The sequence below is a fragment of the Episyrphus balteatus genome, chromosome 2 (assembly GCF_945859705.1).
Source record: "Episyrphus balteatus chromosome 2, idEpiBalt1.1, whole genome shotgun sequence".
In the NCBI taxonomy this organism is placed as follows: Eukaryota; Metazoa; Arthropoda; class Insecta; order Diptera; family Syrphidae; genus Episyrphus; species Episyrphus balteatus.
This window is the reverse complement of record NC_079135.1, coordinates 126,190,644-126,213,096: the sequence shown is the minus strand read 5'-3', so window position 1 is coordinate 126,213,096 and position 22,453 is coordinate 126,190,644. Positions and strand designations below refer to the sequence as shown.

The window sequence follows — 22,453 nt, the reverse complement described above, 5'->3', positions numbered from 1 at the left end:
GTGGATGTATCCTAATCAATGATGCATTCACTACCTGTCCCATTGCACACTAAAGACAATTTCTAAAAAAAAATTGAACCCTATTAACCAATTAAAATCGGTAGAGTCCTTGAATTTAAATCGAATAACACTGGATTTGATTTGCATTATGTTACAATTTATGACTAAACGTTCATTTCCGTTTTGCATCGGAAATTGAAGCAATCTAGTTTTGACCTCCCGACTTATCTTGCACCGTTTGCCAAAAATGAGAAATATATTCGTAAAGTGTCAATCGGAACAGATAACTAAATAGAAAGTTTTTTTTTGAACGATACCCGAACCAGGGATGCACAAATGACATTTTTTGATTGTACTGAAAATTTCATTTTTATTGTACGGAAATTACTCCAATTGTATTGAAATATATTTTTCATACGAGAAATTAATATAAAATTTAATCCAAATATTTTATTTGCAAAAAACTATTAAATTTTACATATACATACCTATCATTATTTTCGACGTAAAAGAGTAATTATTTTTAAATTTCGGTATAAAATTAATAAGGGAAAAAATACATCACAGGAAGAGACAAAATTTAAAAAATGCAGAAACACAGTTTTGGCATTTCGACTTAATCAGAGACTTTGATTCGAACAGCTTTTACAATATTTGCGGATGAATAACCAAAAAAATATAACAGCTTGATCAGGTATTATTTTTATTGAATTCGATACAATTGTATTGACTTTTCCTTGCCTGACCCGGTTAGTTAATGTTCTCTCCTCTTTCCATCTGATTATTGCAAGAGCAGTTGTCGATGAATTTCGAAATTTCAAGTCACAGTTGTGGCATGTAAATTTTTCTTTTTTTTTTTCTTTAATATTCTTTTTTTTTTATTTTAAAAATTTAAGTGATACAAAATTTAATTACCGTGAACACTTTTTCAGAAGTAAAATCTCACATTTAATGCATGATTATCAATTTTTTTCAAATATCTTACTTTCTCGCATCCTTTTTGCTTGTGAGTAATTTTGGCAGTTCAATCGAGAAATTATCTCGATAATTTTCTTACAGACACAGTTTTATTCACATTTTTCCAGTTTGTCAAGCATTTTGATTCAGAAATGTTTTAAGGCGAGAAAATTTTGTTTATAGAAACAAACGAATGTGAGAAAATTATTTTTGTGTCGATTCACATTATTTTTGTTCCGATTTGCGTGTTTCATGCGAGAAATTTCTCGATGCGAGAGTTACAGAACGTAGGCACTGGCTTCTGAATAGTATTTAAGTATTAGGATCAATATTTATGATTTGTATACATTTTGCTTTATGAGTATAAAAGCATGATAATATACTAAGTCATCTGTAATCAATAGTTGACTTATTTTTTGGTCATGCAAGATAAATTTGCTAAGGAAAAACAGTGGAGGAACCGTAATCAATGATTTCTTCACTACCTGTCCCGTTGCACATTTTTCAAATTAATATTTTTGATTAAATAGGGAATTTCTTACCATCCAACTTTCGACTTATATTATCCAATTTGCTTTAATTTTTGTTTTGTTGTTCAAATACACGCATGAAAACACAATAGATCATGTTTTACCGATTGTTCTATTTCCCAAGCCATGCAAGAATAAATTGTAGTGGAAAAAACAGTGGATGTATCCTAATCAATGATGCATTCACTACCTGTCCCATTGCACATTCTTCAAACCCAAGTATACAGTACTTTAAATTGTTACATTCACAAAAACACAAGTCTTGAAATTTCCAAACCCTGATGACTCCATATGGATCAAATAGTTTTGTCTAAAAATTCTCAAGTTTATTATCAGTCTTTTTTATAAAAAAAAATTATTTTCAAAATTTTACAACAATTTTTTCTTTTTTTTTTATTTACAGTGATGCTAAAAATATGGCAGTAGATGTGCGAAATATTTTGACAAATGTCATTGCAACCAAAGGCAACATGTCCGAAATAGACGCTGCACAATATCTGAAGAAGATGGAAGCGCAAAAGAGGTATTCAGCCGATGTATGGAGTTAAAGTCAAGGACTCTCGATCCCATCCTCTGCTGCTGCTGAGAGTAGTAGTAGTAGCATACTTGTTTTGTTCTCATCAATTTCCTTAAAACACCTATCTTCATTAAGACTTCTTCTTCATATCTATAAATGTCAGTCAAATAGAAAATATTTAAAATTCAAGTCCAAATTTTAAAAAGGTTGCTATCTAAATTTTATAAATTAATTAATTAATTAATTGAAGTCAAAAGTTACAAAATAATGTATTTCCGAATTTCGGAGATTTTTTCCTACATTTTTTTTTTGGTTTAGTAAAATCAAACGAAAAAAAACAACACGCGTCTCTAGAAAATTATTATTGTATTTTTATATTTTTAATTACAATTTACAATTAAGTTGCTCTTTGGGTAGGTTGTTTATTCTTTCTATTCGCATAAGTTCATCGTTTACATTAATAATAATAAAGTGCAATTTTATTTTGTTAAATATTTTATTATAAAATTTTGGTTTTAAATTTTGTAGAAGACACTTTCTTTGTGTTTGAGAAAGGAATAGGAACACACCCGGTATGGCTATAAGGTCTTGTTAATTTAAAAAATAATAAATGTAATAAATAAATCTTAATTTAAGTTATATTTAAAAAAAAAAAAACAATTTTATTGTTAAATGACTTTATAAAAAACGAATGACGCGTTAAAATCAAACAAACAAAAAAGAAAAACATGCTGTGTAGAAAATCAAAGTAATACAAAAAACAATAAACTGTGTATAGTTAAAAAAATAAAAAAAACAAATTAATATTTTTTGTAACAAAGGAATATTTTTTCAAAATAAAGAATTTATAAAAAAAAAAAAAATTGACTATTTGATTCTCTCGGAATATTTCTTTCCCTCGGAATCTATTTTGTAATCGTGAATCTCCCTTGGAATCTATTTCCATGGGGAAAAAAATCATATGAAATGACAGTTGAATTCCCCTGAAAATGTATCGCCTAAGGCGCCGGTTATAGCGATCAGGAAAAAAGAAACAGTAGAAATTGAATATTTTTTCCTAATGCTCGTTTGTAGCGATGATTGAAATACACACGAAAAGATTTTTCGTATGCAGTGGAACAGTTACAATTTTAAACACTTCAGGGGAACAATTTGTTTCAAATGTTAATCAGCTGGCACGAAAAATGAATTTCCATCAGGAAAACAAATAATTACAATTTAAGCAAAAAATAATTGTTTCATTGTTAATTTTCTTTTCGAAAAAAAAATTCGTTTAGTCATTTATAATCGATTGGTATAGCATTTGTGTTTCAAATCCAATTAAAACATCACAAAATATCTATTTAAAATTTTTTTTTCCGTATTAATTTTCCTGATCGCTATAACCTGCCTTACTCTTGGAATTTTTCTCCCGCATACACATTTCCCAGGAAGTTTTCATTGAGAATAGGGCTAAATAAAATTGCATACTTTTTGGCGTTGAAAAAATTGTTTTGTCACTTCATGGTATTTTATGAAATAGATAACTAGAGTGGCAATGTTCCCGAAATTCAGTTTTTACTTGCGATATAGGTACTATAGGGCAAGTTTAGGATTCGTAAAAAAAATCGAACTCGAGATAACAATTTTACATGATATTACGATGATGGAGAATGCCAAAAAAGTGGGTCCGGCAATTCTGTCTGTCTGTCTGTCTGTCTGTAAGAACCTCGAGCTACAGCCTAAACTACTGAAGCGATTTTCTTCAAACTTGGTAGTTAACAGTTTTGGGTGATTCCCTAGAGGAGAAATTGAATTTTTTTTTTTAGGACCAAAACTAACGGTACCTGTCATATAACGGAAACAGAAAAGTTGATTTATTTCAAAAACGGCTCTAACGATTTTGATTAAAATTTTTATGCTTACTGTTATTGATAAGAGCCGCCTTTGATAATACAAAAAATATTTTTTGTACCGTTATTAACGGTACCTGCCATAGAACGGTTTTTTGGATTTATGAATTTCTCATAAACGACAAAACAGATTTCGACCAAATTTTTAATACAGAAACGTTTAGACAATCATTATTTAAAAAAATGTTTAATTTTTCAAAAAACACATTTTTGGATTTTTAAAAAATATTTCAAAATTTTTTTTTGAAAAATCAATTTTTTGGAAACGGGTTGGTGAAAAATTTTGAAATTTCGTTTTTATGTGTAAATTAATTATTTATTCAAAATTGCATATCAATGCAGGAAATTTTAATATATAAAAAATTAATTTTTTTAAAAAACGGCTATAACGATTTTCGAAATTTTTTTTCTAAAAATTCCTTTTTATACTAGAAATAAAATGGCATACTTAGTTTTTTGTAAAAGAGCATTTAAAACGGTATTTAATTATTTATAAAAATAGATTTTATTTTTTTGCACCACTAACGAAATTCAGTGAAAATATCAAATTTTAATTTTTCCCTTATTTTGTTCAATTGAAAACTTTAACATTAGAGTAACTTTTACCATAAGAGCAAGTACGTGCGACCCCAGTCGTGCAATTTATTTCTTTTAAGTTTATCTTATAACTTTAAACGAGCTAAAATTGTTTATATATATATATATATATATATAAATATATATAAAATTGGGATCTCGGAAACGGCTCTAACGATTTCGATGAAATTTTCAGGGTTTGTTCATCTAAGCGAGTAAAAAATTTTGGAAGTATTTTTTGAAAAATCCGCCCACTGCCACGCCCACTTTTTTAACATAAAGTTTTTTCGCGAACGGCTATAACGATTTCGATGAAATTTTCAGGATTTGTTTATCTAAGCGAGTCAAAAGTTTTGGAAGTTTTTTTTTAAATCCGCCCACTGCCACGCCCACTTTTTTAACATATAAGTTTTTTAGGAAACGGCTCTAACGATTTTGATGAAATTTTCAGGGTTTGTTTATCTAAGTGAGTAAAAAGTTTGGAAGTATTTTTGAAAAAAACCGCCCACTGCCACGCCCACTTTTTTAACATATAAGTTTTTTCGGGAATGGCTCTAACGATTTCGATGAAATTTTCAGGGTGTGTTTATCTAAGCGAGTAAAAAGTTTTGGAATTTTTTTTTTTTTTTAATCCGCCCACTGCCACGCCCACTTTTTTAACATATAAGTTTTTTCGGAAACGGCTCTAACGATTTCGATGAAATTTTCAGGGTTTGTTTATCTAAGCGAGTAAAAAGTTTTGGAAGTATTTTTGGAAAAATCCGCCCACTGCCACGCCCACTTTTTTAACATAGAATTTTTGTTTAGTAACAACTTTAAAGATTTCGATGAAATTTTGATACTTTTAGAAATATCCGCCCACAGCTACGCTTATTTTTCTCACATATAAGTTTTTTGGTTATTGCTTTAAAGATTTCGATGAAATTTTGAGCGTTTTTTCCTCTAGGCAAACACAACACTTTGGAAGTATTTTCTCTTATCTTAGTTTTTTTTTCGTATTGAAACTTTTAAGTAATTTGTTAATTTGGTATCAATAATTATCTTTGTTTTACGTTTTTTTTTGTTTTGTTTTGTTTTAATGCGACTATTGTTAACGTATAAGAATAAAATAACTCACAACAAGCAACACCATTGACCTAATGTCAATCTTATAATATACAGGGTGTCCCACAGTCAACGCCCCAAACGAAAACCATGGATTCCTAAGGTCATTTTAAGTCGAAAAACTTGAGACGTAATTTTCTCGTTTTCATCCCGTTTTCGAGTTATGATGGTTTTTATGATTTTTGCTTTCCATTCCCTTAAATGGCTTTATCTTTGCCAAAATACGTCCAAAATACGTCTGTTTTGAAAGATTTTTTTGACAACCAATCAAGAATATTTGTTACAGTTTAAGTTTGTAGCAAAACTTTAATACTCATTTACGTGTTTTTTTTTTTACTAAAATGATATGAAAATGTAAAAAACAACTTAAAAAACGAAGAAAATTGTGTTTGATGCAAAATTGCGGGGAAACGGTTGTCCGCAGAAAAAAAGTTTTGAGACAAACTAAAACTGTAATAAATTCTTGATTGGTTGCAAAAAAAATCTTTCGAATCAGACGTAGTTTGACAAAGATAAAGCCAGTCAAAGGAAAAGAGAGCAAAAATCATAAAAACCGTCATAACTCGAAAACGGGACGAAAACCAGAAAATTACCTCTCGAGTTTTTCGAATTAAAATGACCTCAGGAATCAATGGTTTTCGTTTGGGGCGGTGACTGTGAGACACCCTGTATAAGTAAAAAAAAAGAAAGAAGTAAAGCATCCACTGATACAGAATAAAACAGAGACAGCGATAAAAATAGTATTTCTTCCTAATAGGCTTTGTCGACAAGGCTAAACTTGAAAAAAGATTAACTTTATATTCACCACCCAAAACTTTCTGACCCGTAAATTAAAATTTGAACAAAAAGGGATCTCATTGCTGTAGGCATTTTCGATAATGCATATTCATGTAACCCTTCTATCCATTGCTGATCGTCGCATGTATATGTGCCTATGATTATGATAGTGGACTAAGTCACTTTTTGCATTGTTTGAAGAAAAACTAACATAATAATTTTTTTATAACGATTTAATTATATTTCTTTTATGAAATCACTAGAGGAGCAATAAAGAAATCTATTTGCTGCAATTTCTCTTTCAAATAAACTTTACCCCTTAAATAATAATTATTTTTAGGCTAGATTTGATGCCATTTTTAGGAGTGACTTAGTCCACTTTCATAATTAAGGGCACATATTCAAACCTAAATAAACTGGATTATAAAGTGCGAATGTGGTGTAACCCGCGAAAAAACTGGTCATTGCAAACTCAAACCCACTCCAAAAAATTGACTTTTTTCACTAAAAGTTAGATATAACATTTAAACATACCGAGCAAAGCTCGGTCACCCAGGTACTACATTATAATCGAAGCTGAAGCAATGTTTTTAACACAAAAAAACTTAAAAGATTGTGACTCTCCCCATTATTCCTACAGAGAAGAAAAGGAATGTATAAAACCAACTTGCAGTTTTAAATATTGAACATTCAATCTCATAAAAGTTATGGCGTTTTTAATTGGCAATCTGGAAGCAGAAAAAAGCAATCTGAAAGCGTTCAATTGGGAAAAACTGACAGTTCTGATTCTGAAAAAAAGAGAAATTCTCTTCTGGTTTTAAAAACAGAATCAGAAGCAGAATCACTCACACATTTATAGATTTAAATGTGAGATGTCACACTTGACCAAAAAACAAAAACATTTTAAATTTGGCGCGAATACACATATATGTGACACATTTCAAACTCAACCAATACATTCGCACCAAACTTCAGATTCTTCGGAATAAAAAAAAACTGTTCAATTGGGATTCCAAATCGAAGAACAATTCCGGATTGCCAATTAAAAACGCCATTAATAAATAACTTCTAAGCTGAATCATACATAGGTTAAAATCTGTAGGAAACTTGAAAATATAGAACAAAAATTAAATACCTACATGTGTGTAGTTTTTAACTAAGAATTCTATGATGTCTTTTTCAAACATTATCGCTTAGACAAATATTTATATTTGCCCTTTTTTGACGTGAGTTCCCGGATGATGTTTTTATTGCAAACGTTATAATCTGGCATCTGCACGTTTTTATCTGTAAAAAGGAACACATGTTTAAACATCATCACCCGTGATTCACATGACTCATTTTTTTTTCTTGTTTCATCAAGGTCGTTTGAATCGTTTAACAGGAAAATAAGGCAGGTAATGTTTTCTTGGTACAATTCTGCCGAGCTAAGCAAAATGGGCGTATATCCGTTTTTGAAGTTTTGAAATGAATGCAATTTACTGACAAGGGAACGAGTTGAAATTGTATATGTATGTGCTCAATTTCAAAACTGATTTTAAGCAACTTGTAGTAGGAAAATTATATTTTTTAGTGTACACAATAATAACATAGTGCTCAAGCTTTTCAAATGTGTATCTATTTTTTTTTTTTTTTTTATTTTTTCTTGAGGAATACAGCGGAGTAATATCATTGTGCTCATCTTCATTGAATAATTCTGGACCAAATTTTTCACTTTTGAACAGAAAATAGAAATATTAGAAATAGAAATCTGTGCTTATTTATGTATGTAGTACGTGTCTGAAATCCATAATTCTTTTTTCATACATTTAAAACACAATAAATACTTTGGTTTTGAAATATGTAACTTAAAAATGTATAAGTCTTTAAAAACAACTGCCATCATTTTGGAAGTTTCGGGAACTTGGATGTAATTTTCCATTACGAATTTTTCGGTATTCGTAACAAATTAACGATACGAGTGGTGTGGAATTTACGCGACTTTAAATATTCCATTAAAAAAAAAACGTTTTTTTTTTTTTTTAGTTATGAGAACTTTTAAAGTCGCAATAACTTTCAACTGATCGCTTGTATCGAAAAAAAAATCATCGAAATTATTGTAAGAAAAAAAACTATTTTGATCACTAAGTAAAAAAAATGATAAAAATGAAAGGTGTAAGAAAACATGTTGATGGTTTTAAAGGAATGACCACATGTAAATTCTGTAGATTTGGCCCGAAAACCAGAATTTAAGCTTTTCTAATATCTTTTTCAGATTAAAAAAAAATCAACCTTCCCGTATAGTCTAAGAGATGGTTGCAAGTTTTCGGACTGACTCTGGAAATGGAATTTTTTTTCATGAAATTGTTGGATAGGGGTGGGATAAGCAAATGCCAAATTGGCAGAAAGCAGACTGGATGGAATAAGCGTGGGTGGGGGCTCAAACTTGCATTTTTTTTTGGAAAAAAAACTTTCTCGGAAATGGGTGCAAAGTGGTGGAGGTGGTTGAAGAAGGTGTTAAAGTGACAATTAAAAAATGGCAGAAAGCTAAGTGGATGGAAAAGGGGTGGCAGAAGGGCGCAAAGTAGTAAATTTTTTTTTGAAATTTACTGACTCGGAAATGGCTGCCATTTTGCAAGTGTGTTCCAGATGGTATGTAGTTTCTAAATTCAAAATGGCAGAAAGCAGACTGGATGGGTTCTATTTTTTTTCAATTTTTTACTTCGGAGAGTGCCAAAAAAAAACTTTTATTTAAAAAAAATATTTAAAAACAACGGCAACACCTTAAATCTTATATTATAACTTTTTCTAAAGCCAAAACCCTATTATATAATAATCTTTTTAAATAATGTTGTTTTTGTGAAAAGTTTTTGAAACAAAAATTTTTAAACTCAAAATTTTAACTTTTTTTTAATTTTTTTTTTTGTAACTTTATTTTTTTTTTTAATTTTACACGATCAAGCTTTGCTTTTTGTATTTTTATTTAATTGTCTAGCTAATTCTCAATGAAGTGTTGAAAACCAAATGCTAAAATGTCGTATAGTTTTTGAAATAATTAATTTTTAAACTCAAAATGTTTAACTTTTTAAACATTTTTTTTCTCATTTTAATTTTATTTTTAATTTAACGATATCAAGCACTGCTTTTGGTAATTAAAATCAACTTCGTAATCAATTCTAAATCAATTACTGAAAAGCAGATGCTAAAAAGTCGTAAAGTTTTTGAAATAATCAATTTTTTAACTCAAATTTTGTTATTTAAAAAATTTTTTTTTTTCTATTTTAATTTTACGATATCAAGCACTGCTTTTGGTAATTAATATCAACTTCCTTATCAATTTTAAACCAATTACTGAAAACTAGATGCTAAAATAACATACAGTTTTTGAAAAATTTTTAAACTCAAAATTTTAATTAAAATTTTTTTTTTACTTTATTTTTTTTTTTTCTAATTTTGCGATATCAAGTATCGCTCTTGGTAATTAAACTCAATTTTGTAAAAAAAAAATACCTACATTAGTATACTGTAGTTAATAGTACATGTTCTCGTTAAATGCAAAAAAATCAAAAAAACTTTAATTCGAAATATTTTTTTTTATCATTGTTTACAATCTTGGCCTATTTATTAAAATGTACAATTTAATCACTCAAAAACTGTAAGATTTCATGTAACATTGATAAATCTTACGATTTTTGAGTAATTAAAGTAAGATTTATCAATGTTTAGTATTTGCATTTTATGAGAACATGTGCATTCTATAGTATACTAATGTAAATTTTTTTTACACTATCAGAAAGTAGACATTTTAACGCACAGTACACATAAAAAGGTAATATATTCCGAACTGACATTGGTCGCCAGATTGTCAAAACATGACACTTTGGCGACCAATGTCAGCTACCGAATTCTTAATTGTTTAAAATACCGACGAAAAACGCACAAAAACCGATAAACGACGCACACCACTAATTTTTAAACAATTATTTACCATTTTCCGCGATGAAACACGAAGAAAATTTGTTATTTTTCAATTTATAATATTTTTAAATGACATTTTATAAATTAAAACAAAAACAAATTTCCTGTTTACTGCGATTGAAATATAAAAATTAAAGGCCGACCTGACAGATTGGTGCCCATTTTTGACAAACAAATTTTGACAACGTTCGGAATATATTACCTTATTATGTGTACTGTGATTTTAACGAACGAAATGCCCACCGACTTTTTGAAAAAAGCTGGTATTTTAACACGTAAATTTTCGTTAGAAAATTAGGGTGATTTTTTTGATATTAAGTCAAAATAGGATGAAAAAATAATATTTTAAATCAGTACAGTGTATTTGTGACATAATAAGGTAAGAAATTTTTTTTGTTTTGAAAAAGATAAAAATAAAAACCAAAAACTCGGTTATTTGAATTTTTTACATAAATTTTGAGGTTATGTGAAAAAATGGTCGATATAAAAGTTATAGATCTTTTTGGCAAAGCTATCTGCAGTAGACATTTTAGCATCTGGTTTTCAGTAATTGATTTAAAATTGATTACAAAATTGATTTTAATTACCAAAAGCGATACTTGGTATCGTAAAATTAAAAATAAAATTAAAATAGAAAAAAAATTACAAAAAAAAATAAAAAAAACTTGAATTAAAAAATTGATTATTTCAAAAACTTTACGACTTTTTAGCATCTGGTTTTTAGTAATTGATTTAAAATTGATTACAAAATTGATTTTAATTACCAAACGCGATACTTGGTATCGTAAAATTAAAAATAAAATTAAAATAGAAAAAAAATTACAAAAAAAAATAAAAAAAATTTGAATTAAAAAATTGATTATTTCAAAAACTTTACGACATTTTAGCATCTGCTTTTCAGTAATTGATTTAGAATTGATTACGAAATTGATTTTAATTACCAAAAGCAGTGCTTGATATCGTTAAATTAAAAATAAAATTAAAATGAGAAAAAAAATGTTTAAAAAGTTAAACATTTTGAGTTTAAAAATTAATTATTTCAAAAACTATACGACATTTTAGCATCTGGTTTTCAACACTTCATTGAGAATTAGCTAGACAATTAAATAAAAATACAAAAAGCAAAGCTTGATCGTGTAAAATTAAAAAAAAAATAAAGTTACAAAAAAAAAATTAAAAAAAAGTTAAAATTTTGAGTTTAAAAATTTTTGTTTCAAAAACTTTTCACAAAAACAACATTATTTAAAAAGATTATTATATAATAGGGTTTTGGCTTTAGAAAAAGTTATAATATAAGATTTAAGGTGTTGCCGTTGTTTTTAAATATTTTTTTTAAATAAAAGTTTTTTTTTGGCACTCTCCGAAGTAAAAAATTGAAAAAAAATAGAACCCATCCAGTCTGCTTTCTGCCATTTTGAATTTAGAAACTACATACCATCTGGAACACACTTGCAAAATGGCAGCCATTTCCGAGTCAGTAAATTTCAAAAAAAAATTTACCACTTTGCGCCCTTCTGCCACCCCTTTTCCATCCACTTAGCTTTCTGCCATTTTGGAATTGTCACTTTAACACCTTCTTCAACCACCTCCACCACTTTGCACCCATTTCCGAGAAAGTTTTTTTTCCAAAAAAAAATGCAAGTTTGAGCCCCCACCCACGCTTATTCCATCCAGTCTGCTTTCTGCCAATTTGGCATTTGCTTATCCCACCCCTATCCAACAATTTCATGAAAAAAAATTCCATTTCCCGAGTCAGTCCGAAAACTTGCAACCATCTCTCCGTCTAGTATTTCTTTCCACAAAATGCGTTTTTTTTTTACTAACTTTGTTTTACTTTTAAATTTCTTACGAATTTTTTTAAATAACGATGTAAACGATCAAAGTCGAACAAGTATCGAAAAATTACTTGAAGAGAATTATTTTTGACTTTTAGATGTTACCGTAGAAGGTTAAACATCTTCAATATTTGACCTTGAATAACAATATTCGCTTATGGACATTCTTATACGTATTCCATATGATAAGATAAATATATTTCCTCACTGGCTTATTTTTTCTAAATTTTGCCAGGGCTTTTTAGAAAGAAACCCATCTATATCTACATATATCTAAAAACATTTAAGTGCAAAATATGACCCATTGTAAATGCTTAACTTTCAAATTACAAATATAAAACAATCCTATGTGACCACCATGATGCATGACCCAAATATTAAGTTCAAAGTGTGTATACCTGCTAAAAACGTCCGATTCAATCTCCCATAATCTAGATTAGATTAATCTATATATGTATGTGCTATAAAACTCAATACAAAATAAAAATAAATAAATAAAGATTCATGATAAGACGTCAAATATAATTAATTTGCTCAAATTGTAACTCAATTTTGTTTTTTTTTTTTCTAAATGCTATGAATCAATATAAATACATATACACAAACATACACACAAACAGTATCACAGAGAGGGAATAAAATTGATTATCTTTTTTATCCCACAAGATATCACCACTAACAAACCAACCAACCAAAAAAAAATCATAGTTATCTCCTCACTTTTGATGATAACTTATTTAATTTGAAAAAAATCTATATATATCCACGAGATTCTTATTCTTTAGCCATATAGCTCAAATCAACAACAATTTAAATTTGTATTCTTATCAAAAGAGATATTTGTAATCTGTTTGTTTTGTTCGCTGGTGCGCTGCTGGTGTAGTTGTTGTTCAAATGATAAACTTTCGTATGATGACTGTGGACACTGATAAGCAGCAGCAAAAACCAATAAAGCCATACTAACTACTCGTACACCATAATTTTTAATATATTTTTCTAAAGCCGGCTAGAAAAAAATTTTAGTTTCACTTTGCACTTGGATAGTATCAGTTGTTGGTTGAGTGTGTTTTGTATTTTAAAATTAAATTAACTTTCCACTCATTTATCATGGCTCAAATCAGGCAACTTAGCAAGCTTATGTTGAAGAAAAGCTTCCACACTAGCACACCAACTCGTAGTGCCTCTTATCTCATTGACACACCTGAATATTCATTCCTTAAGGATATCGGTTTAGACCGAACCAATCCGGGTGTCTTTAATGGCTCATGGAAGGGTTCAGGCGAAGCTGTTAAATCAATTGACCCTGGAACTGGCGAAGTAATCGCCGAAGTTCGAATGGGAACTGTTGCTGAAATGCAAGAAACTATTGGTTTTGCTGCACACGCCTATAAAGAATGGTGTACTGTTCCAGCACCGCAAAGAGGCGAAATCATTCGACAGATTGGTGATGAATTGAGAAAGTATAAGGAACCGTTGGGAAAATTGGTCAGTTTGGAAGTTGGCAAGATCTATAGCGAGGGTCAGGGTGAAGTTCAGGAGTTTATTGATATTTGTGATTATGCTGTTGGTTTGTCTCGAATCTATTCGGGACAAATGATTAATTCCGAGCGAAGCAATCATACAATTTTGGAAGCTTGGCGACCTGTGGGTTTGGTTGGAGTGATATCGGCTTACAACTTTCCAAATGCCGTCTTTGGATGGAATGCAGCTATTGCTTTGGTAACTTAATTTTCATTTAAATAAAAGAAGAATCTTTATCCTTAGAATTTCTCTTCCCATTAAAGACAACAGGTAACAGTGTGTTATGGAAAGGCTCCCCAAGCACCTCCTTGGTCTCAGTGGCAACAACAAAAATCGTCTCCGAAGTTCTAAAGCGCAATAACCTGCCTCCTATTGCCACTCTCTGTCAAGGAGGCGTCGAAGTTGGCAAGAATCTAGTCCAAGATCCACGAGTTAATTTAGTCTCCTTTACTGGCAGTTGTCAGGCTGGTCGTGATGTCGGCGTGGAAGTCCAGAGAAGATTTGGAAAGAGCATTCTCGAATTAGGTGGCAACAATGCTCTCATAGTCAATGACGATGCTGATCTCAATATGGCCATTGATGCAGCTCTTTTCGGTTGTATTGGAACTTCAGGACAACGATGCACATCCACAAGGAGGATCATTGTCCATCAAGCTGTTTATGATGAGTTTGTTGCAAAGCTCACAAGCAAATACGATTTGGTTATGAATAAAATCGGTCATCAGTTGGAGGCTAATACACTCTTTGGACCCGTCCATTCGCAACAAAATGTGGATAGTTTCAAGTGTACAGTTGATGAGGCAGTCAAAGCAGGTGGTAAGATTGCTTACGGTGGAAAGGTAATCCACAGGCCAGGATTTTTCGTCGAACCGACGATTATTACAGACCTTTTCCATGATTCACCGGTTGTGCTGAAAGAAACCTTTGCTCCAATTGTTTACGTTTTGAGAGCAAAATCATTGAAACAAGCAATTCTTTGGAATAACGAAGTCGAGCAAGGTCTTTCCTCGTCGATATTTACCAAAGACGTTTCAAAAATGTTCCAATGGATCGGTCCAAAAGGATCCGATTGTGGTATTGTAAATATCAATACAACAACAAATGGTGCTGAAATCGGGGGTGCATTTGGTGGAGAGAAACACACCGGAGGTGGACGAGAATCGGGTTCGGATGCATGGAAACATTATTGCCGCAGGGCTACAATTACAGTTAATCATTCTGGTGAATTGGCAGCTGCGCAAGGTGTTGAATTTCAAGTTTAGAATTAAAAAAAAAAAACAAATGAAACAAAAAGAGTTAACAAAAACGTCGATGAATTATAGAGATTAAGATACAAAAAAAAACAACAAATATTTTTTTTTTTTAGTTTACGTACAGAGAAGAGAACAAATATTAAAACATTTATTTTGTTGCAAAAATTTAAAATAGAAAAAAAAAACAAATATTTAACGAATAAATTTTTTTTTTTTGTAATTACTGTTTGTTTGTAACATCAAACCTCCAAAAGTCCACATCGATGTCGACAGATTGTTTTTTGTGAAACTTGTAGCTAGAATCGATATTGTATCTAAGCTCGGCCACAACTTCGCTTTTTATTCCCCATTCTTTGGCTTTTTTGTTGATGTATTCTCTGAAAGTGTATTAACAAAAATAAAAAAACAGATAAATACTTTGCAATTAGGTATTGAATATAGAAATAATGTAATTTAGTTTACTGTTGCTTTAACAAAAGGTACACAGTTGTAAATTCGCTATTCTATTCTCATCTACATTCGTCATCACCGATCCCAATTTAAAATTGTGTTAATGACCAGAGCTGGCTTTGTGAGTTCCTTTTAACAAAAAATGTAGCAGAAATAATAATTAAACAAAAACATTTGTGTTGGAATGCACGCATACTGACTAAGCATTTCCCTCTAACTCCAACTCTCTGACTATATCGTATGCAAGCAAAAATTCTGACGATAAAGAACTATTGTCATGGTAGACAGAAACTCGAAAACTTGGGAACAAATAAAGAGATTAGTTTCATTCATCCCCCATCTCGGTGGTATTTTTTCATGAAATTGCAAAGTTTTTGTATTGAGTTGAAATGGCTTGTCACCTTCAAATATTCTTAAACGATTTTCAAAACAAAATTGGAAATATTAACAGTTTAAAATAAAAACTAAACACAAAATGTTTTTGTAGAAGCATATGCCTAAAATCGTAGTCAAAAGCCTAGTAATCAGATCGAGCTAAATTTAATTAAGAATTTAAGTCGGGTTGTGCATTCAGCTTAAAAAATAACGCATTCGTATCCAACTGTACATTTTTTATCAGTAATAAATTTATCGCGCTTAAAAAAGTGAAGAAAATCGGAAATAAAAAATGTCAGCTAAAATTCAGAAAATAGATAAAAACATGATTTTTTTTAATTTTTGAGCTTATGATTTATGAATTCTAGGTTTTTTTTGTTTTCAAAACATGTTTAATAAAAAATAAGTAATATTTGTTGCCCCTAAATCCAGATTTTGACATACCATTCCGTTATCACCCCTTGATAGGAGTCTCTGCTCGAGAACTTTTTGAGTGTTACAAAGTGTTAATAAAGAAAGTTTCTTTTTTTTTTTGGAAATTCAGACAAAATGTATCCTTTTTTTTTCTTCCAAATGCTTTGGATTTCTTGGCACATTTTTTGTGCAGTTTTTTAAGCAGTCGGTAAATCCCACTGATTTTCCATAATGTCTGTACTGACAATCTTTATAGGACAGAGCACAACGATTAGTTTATCCTAAAATGGTCCCTCCTGCCTACGAGACCTTCCCGCCCAATTATCTTAAGCGCCAAATGAAATTATGAATTATGGACACCATATTATTGTTGTATTTTTCAACAAATAAGATATAACTTTAATCTAATCAACAATTGCTAAAGAAAACATTCACATCAAAATTGTCTCCAATAAAACAAAAGAAAATAAAGGGTTTTCTGCAAACTAAAACATGGTTAGTGCCTGTCGCTTACGATAGTTTGGCTGAAAAGGATCGATATGGCGAAAATATTCTAAAATCCGGTGAACTTTTTGAGTTTTCAATGCTCTTAAGCTAACTCTGTATAAATGTTTAGGCAACAACGTAACCTACATTTTTGTGTATTGAAATTTATTTTTGTGTATTATGAAATTAGTTATTTTTTTTTTAAGGGACAGAAAAAAAGAAAATTTATGAATATACGAGAGACAACTCTTTTGTTCAAAGTTTCGAAAACTTCATTTAAAATGAAAAAAAAAAAATTCAAATTAAAAAAAAAAGTTCATAAGATTCATTTATAACGTTTTATTTTTCTCTGGTCTCCGGACTTCTGACACTATATATTAAACACTCTATATTCTCTTGAATAGAGAATATTCTGATGAGAGAAAATTGGTTCTTTATGGTGATTTAGGGTCTCGGCTATTTATGCGAAGACCACTGCATTACAACTCTAGATACATTACAAAAACTAATTAACTTGGAGGATCCTGTAAAAAGTTTTGGAGATTCTTCTGTTAATATGGACTTGGCCTAATATCATGGATCAAAACTATAATTAACTAGCTCTGGCACCTGGATAGCTTGCACAACATTATGTTTCTATTACGCCGACACCAAATAAAGCTTAAATGCGTCTTCCAACAGCATAATAACCCAAAACACACCGGCAGAGAAGCCAGGCAATGGTTTCAAGATACTAAGATTGAGGTCATTAAGTGACCTGCTCAGTCTATTAGACCTCAATCCCTTCTAGAAACTTTGAGGAGAATATAAAAGGAGATGTGTCTTAAGCCAAAAATAAAATAACGGGAGTTGTGAACCGTTTTTGAGTGGGTTTGGTGATCTATAACACCTCAAAGATCTCAGACTTCATGGAAGGCCGTTGCGAAGCGGTAATTAAAAATAAGGGTCATGGGAGCAAATAATACCTTTTCTCTAACAAAATACCGTTTAATTATTAAAATAAGCAACCTTAGTAAGTAACGTATTTGGCCATATCGAGAAAGCAGACATTTTTCCGCCAATTTCATAGGAATCAGAGATTTTTTTCTTGTGGAACAAGCACAACTGGAAACATGATTCGTATGAAATCGGAAAATTTTTCCATCCGATGGTTACCATCCTTGGGCCAATTAAATGGAAAATAAATGAGATTCATTCCAATGTTCGGGTTACTACATACTACTTGTTTGTTGAAGAAATATTTGTTTTTATTAAAAATAAGTCTAAGCTTGTACTCACCTCGTTGATGTTTTATGCAAAGAATAAACCGAATTCGAAGCAAGTTCTATGGCAGTTTGTAGAAAACTCATATCCATTCCGCTGTTGTTTTTCGTACCGAATGGAGGGTTCATAACCACCGTATCAAATGCATTATTCCATCTATCGAATTTTTGTAAATGTAAAACGTTCGACTGTACACAGTCTACAGCCGGGATTTCCATTTCAAATACATTCGAACGGAATATCTTAAAATACAATACATTAGAATATAATAAAACATAATTTGCAAATCTCTCCAATTACCTCAATTGCACTATCATCTAATTCAAATCCAACGGTAAGATGTGCACCCAAGAGGAATGACCCAATACTAAGCATACCACAGCCACAACCCAAATCCCCAACAATCTTGCCCTCAATATCCTCGTATCTTGATTGGATATTGTAAATCATGCAACTGGCAATATGCGGTGGAGTTGGGTATTGCTCAAGATTCACTTTGGGCTTCTCGAAGCCATCCACACTCTGCAGGTATTCCTCGAGTTTCTTCAGTTTCATTCGAGCCATTTGGAGATTTTGAAGTTAAATAAAAGATTGGATGTTATTTTTGTGGGGTGCCGGGGAGGGGTTCGAGGCGGGGCAGAACTGGGAGGAAACTATTTCCATAAAACGAATCCTGCGGCACGAAGAAACCAAATGTGGGAGCGTTGGTTAGATTGAAGGGGGCTCCTCTGATTGCCGATATTTGGCTAAATTCAGTGCTTGGTGATGGAATAAGTTGCTAAAATATTTTTTTTTTTTTTAATTTTAAAATTTTTCCTTTCTTTATTAATTAAATTTTATCTTCTTCGTTGGCTATAGGTCTTATTTTGATATTTCAAAAAAAAAATTTATTATTATTTATTTAACTTTTAATTATTATAAAATTTATCTAGGAAATTCCTTTTAACAAACTGACTATAAATACTGCTAGTCCTTTCACAATCTGATCTCCTTTTAACAGTATTCTCTGTACCTAAAATAGGAGCATTTTGAAGTCGATTCTCGATTTTCACTTTATTGGAAAAGAATGTGAAAGCAAAGTATCCATGATTTTGTTAATGTTATTCTGACGAAAGCTAATAAGATTCTTGGTTTTATCAAACGATTTTCTCGTGATTTCTGTGATCCCTATGTCCTCAAGCTTCTTTATATTTTTTTTGTTAGACCTGTACTTGAATACGGCTGCGTAATATGGGCTCCTTACTATTCTGTTCATATAAATAGACTTGAAGTTATACAGAGGAGGTTTTTGCGTTTTTGCCTTCGTTTTCTTCCACTCTTACTTATAAATCTCCCTTCACTTTTACAACATAGAAAATATATTCAGACTTACATGTTTACTATCGCTATAAATGGACCTCCTTGCTCTATTAATATAAATCGGTTACCTCTCGAGCTAGAAATCTGCCGTCGGCTCTTAGACTACAGAGTTGCAGAAAAAAATCATTTTCATAAAAACAAAAAATTTCTGATATCAACAAAAATTTTCATTCTGAACTTTAAAAATCGATATCCCAAAATTTTGAAAAATAGACATTGAACAAAATAGCATCCAAGCGACTGATGGACTTGTAACTAACTACAAGCGATTTTTTACAAGAGTAGAAAGACTAATAAACTAAAGTATGGTTTCTAATGTGGGGTCCTTTGGGCTTTAAATGTATTTCATGAATAACGTTATATTATTAAAATGGAACTAAAATAACCAAGAATTATAATCAAGAGTTCACAGCAAATTTTGGATATCATTGATGGATAGAAATGTACTAATAGGAACATTTAATTAGTTTTTCGTGAAACTTCTGGAACTTCAACTTTATCATGAGCCCTTGAGACCCACCAATTTTCATGAAAAAAGATTGCTTCTTCAACAAGATATACTGCAAACAAGATTCAATAATGTCCTAAAAGTTAAAATGGAATGGTCGATGACTAGATTCAAATATAACAAAAATGTCATCCTCATATTTTGTAATAATTTTAGGTTTATAAGGAATATTTTCAATAACATTATTCAATAATGCTTCCATTACAATGTCTGCCAATATGGGAAATGCAGGACTACCCATTACCCATCGGAACTATTTTTCTTACGAGTCCTGAGGAAGATTGTACCCACTATCGAAACGTCGACAAAAAAGAAAAATTAAAATTAATATAAGACCACGAAGAAGAAAACATTTATTTGTTTTTTGGTAAACAAAATATCGATATTAGTAGATAGATAGACAACTTACAGGTTGATTCATTTGAGGGACCGGACTTGGGCCTGGGACAGGGCTGATTCCCGAAATAGCACTTGGCAAAACTGGCGATACGCCCTTCTGCAGTAGTTGCTTTTTTATTTGAAGGTCTTCGAGGATTTTTCTATTTGTTTCTTTTTTTTTGTTGCAAAGAATTGTATTGCTTTAATTGTTTATTTGTAAAATATAATTTTATTGATTATTTTTTTTACCTTGTTGTGCACTGAGCGTTGGAAAAGCCATGAAAGAAAATAATAAAAATTGAGTACAGTTAACAAAAATAAAAGTGGTCACTGTACAACAACACACGCTGGAAATGTCAAAATTATGAATATAGTTTTGTTTTATTTTCACAAAATTCCTCTATTTGAAGTTTGAGAGGCTGTGGAATCTAGATTTTTTTTAAGGTTTGTTTGATTAGAAAATCAAATTGAAATAGAATCCAAAATTGAATCAAAAGGTTTGGTTATTAATATTTGTCCAATTGGACAGTTGTTAACAATTTAAAATCAAATAACTCAAAAACAAATAAAATCAATACATTAAAAAAAAACGATCGGAACATGCTCAGTAAAAATTCGGGAAATGTTTGGAGATGTTCCCGACCCGACTAACAATTTTGCTTCTATAAAGCTTTACAGGTGCTATAGTTGCTTGTGTAAAGCTTTAAAGAAGCAAAATTGTTTGTAGGGTTCGGAGATGTTCGGAAATGACACGACGCGACACCACGCGACACAACGCTACACAACGTGACACAACGCGTCACAACGCGAAACAACGCGACATAACGCGACACAATGCGACACAATGCGACACAACGCGACACATCGCGATACAACGCGTCATAACGCGACATAACGCGTTGCGCCTAAAACAACACCCTTTCACATGAAAAAAATGTATAGATTTTTTGTATTCATGATTGCCAGACAGACACACATTTTTAATAAATAACGTGAGTTTACCTGTTAAACCATTGATTTTATCACAGATTTTTCTTATTTCCCAAAAAAAAAAACACTTTTTAACATAATGCGCCTAAAAAACACCCTTTTAATGCGACACAATGCGACACAACGCGACACAACGCGACACAATGCGACACAACGCGACACAACGCGACACAATGCGACACAACGCGGCACAACGCGACACAACGCGGCACAACGCGACACAATGCGACTAAAAAAACACCCTTTCACATGAAAAAAATGTATAGATTTTTTGTATTCATGATTGCCAGACAGACACACATTTTTAATAAATAACGTGAGTTTACCTGTTAAACCATTGATATTATCACAGATTTTTCTTATTTCCCAAAAAAAAAAACACTTTTTAACACAATGCGCCTAAAAAAAACACCCTTTTAATGTGACACAATGCGACACAACGCGACACAACGCGACACAATGCGACACAACGCGACACAACGCGACACAATGCGACACAACGCGGCACAACGCGACACAACGCGGCACAACGCGACACAATGCGACTAAAAAAACACCCTTTCACATGAAAAAAATGTATAGATTTTTTGTATTCATGATTGCCAGACAGACACACATTTTTAATAATTAACGTGAGTTTACCTGTTAAACCATTGATATTATCACAGATTTTTCTTATTTCCCAAAAAAAAATAAAAAACACTTTTTAACACAATGCGCCTAAAAAAAACACCCTTTTAATGTGACACAATGCGACACAACGCGACACAACGCGACACAATGCGACACAATGCGACACAGGCGACACAACGCGACACATCGCGACACAATGCGACACAATGCGACACAACGCGACACAGGCGACACAACGCGACACAACGCGACACAATGCGACACAATGCGACACAACGCGACACAATGCGACACAACGCGACACAACGCGACACAATGCGACACAACGCGACACAATGCGACACAACGCGACACAACGCGACACAGGCGACACAACGCGCCAAACGCGACACAACGCGACATCGCGACACCGCGACACAACGCGACACAATGCGACACAACGCGACACAATGCGACTAAAAAAACACCCTTTCACATGAAAAAAATGTATAGATTTTTTGTATTCATGATTGCCAGACAGACACACATTTTTAATAAATAACGTGAGTTTACCTGTTAAACCATTGATTTTATCACAGATTTTTCTTATTTCCCAAAAAAAAAACACTTTTTAACACAATGCGCCTAAAAAAACACCCTTTTAATGTGACACAATGCGACACAACGCGACACAACACG

General features: G+C 31.4%; 4 protein-coding genes across 6 annotated transcripts in view; 2 read left to right on the top strand and 2 right to left on the bottom strand.

Annotated features, from left to right (window-relative positions):
• Nucleotides 1–2,664, top strand: part of LOC129911376 (NADPH--cytochrome P450 reductase) — a 45,776-nt gene extending 43,112 nt beyond the window's left edge. For all 3 annotated transcript variants that reach the window (XM_055989163.1, XM_055989164.1, XM_055989161.1), the window contains exon 9: nucleotides 1,891–2,664. In XM_055989163.1, coding sequence (XP_055845138.1) covers nucleotides 1,891–2,035 — 145 coding nt within the window. In that variant the 3' untranslated portion in view covers nucleotides 2,036–2,664. The remainder of the gene's footprint in view (nucleotides 1–1,890) is intronic.
• A 10,124-nt stretch (nucleotides 2,665–12,788) lies between these two features.
• Nucleotides 12,789–14,991, top strand: LOC129911404 (putative aldehyde dehydrogenase family 7 member A1 homolog). Its single transcript, XM_055989210.1, has 2 exons — nucleotides 12,789–13,864; nucleotides 13,930–14,991. Exons 1-2 carry the CDS (start codon nucleotides 13,253–13,255, stop codon nucleotides 14,926–14,928), a joined length of 1,611 nt encoding a protein of 536 aa, XP_055845185.1. The 5' UTR covers nucleotides 12,789–13,252; the 3' UTR covers nucleotides 14,929–14,991.
• Nucleotides 14,992–15,064: 73 nt separating this feature from the next.
• LOC129911399 (rRNA N6-adenosine-methyltransferase Mettl5) lies at nucleotides 15,065–18,471 on the bottom strand. The gene is made up of 3 exons (XM_055989205.1): nucleotides 18,208–18,471; nucleotides 17,923–18,149; nucleotides 15,065–15,296 (listed from the first exon to the last, which is right to left on the bottom strand). The coding sequence occupies exons 1-3, from the start codon at nucleotides 18,469–18,471 to the stop codon at nucleotides 15,140–15,142; spliced, it is 648 nt and encodes a 215-aa protein (XP_055845180.1). The 3' UTR covers nucleotides 15,065–15,139.
• A 34-nt stretch (nucleotides 18,472–18,505) lies between these two features.
• Nucleotides 18,506–20,533, bottom strand: LOC129911402 (SOSS complex subunit C homolog). The gene is made up of 3 exons (XM_055989208.1): nucleotides 20,402–20,533; nucleotides 20,184–20,323; nucleotides 18,506–18,685 (listed from the first exon to the last, which is right to left on the bottom strand). Exons 1-3 carry the CDS (start codon nucleotides 20,430–20,432, stop codon nucleotides 18,506–18,508), a joined length of 351 nt encoding a protein of 116 aa, XP_055845183.1. The 5' UTR covers nucleotides 20,433–20,533.
• Nucleotides 20,534–22,453: the final 1,920 nt, after the last annotated feature.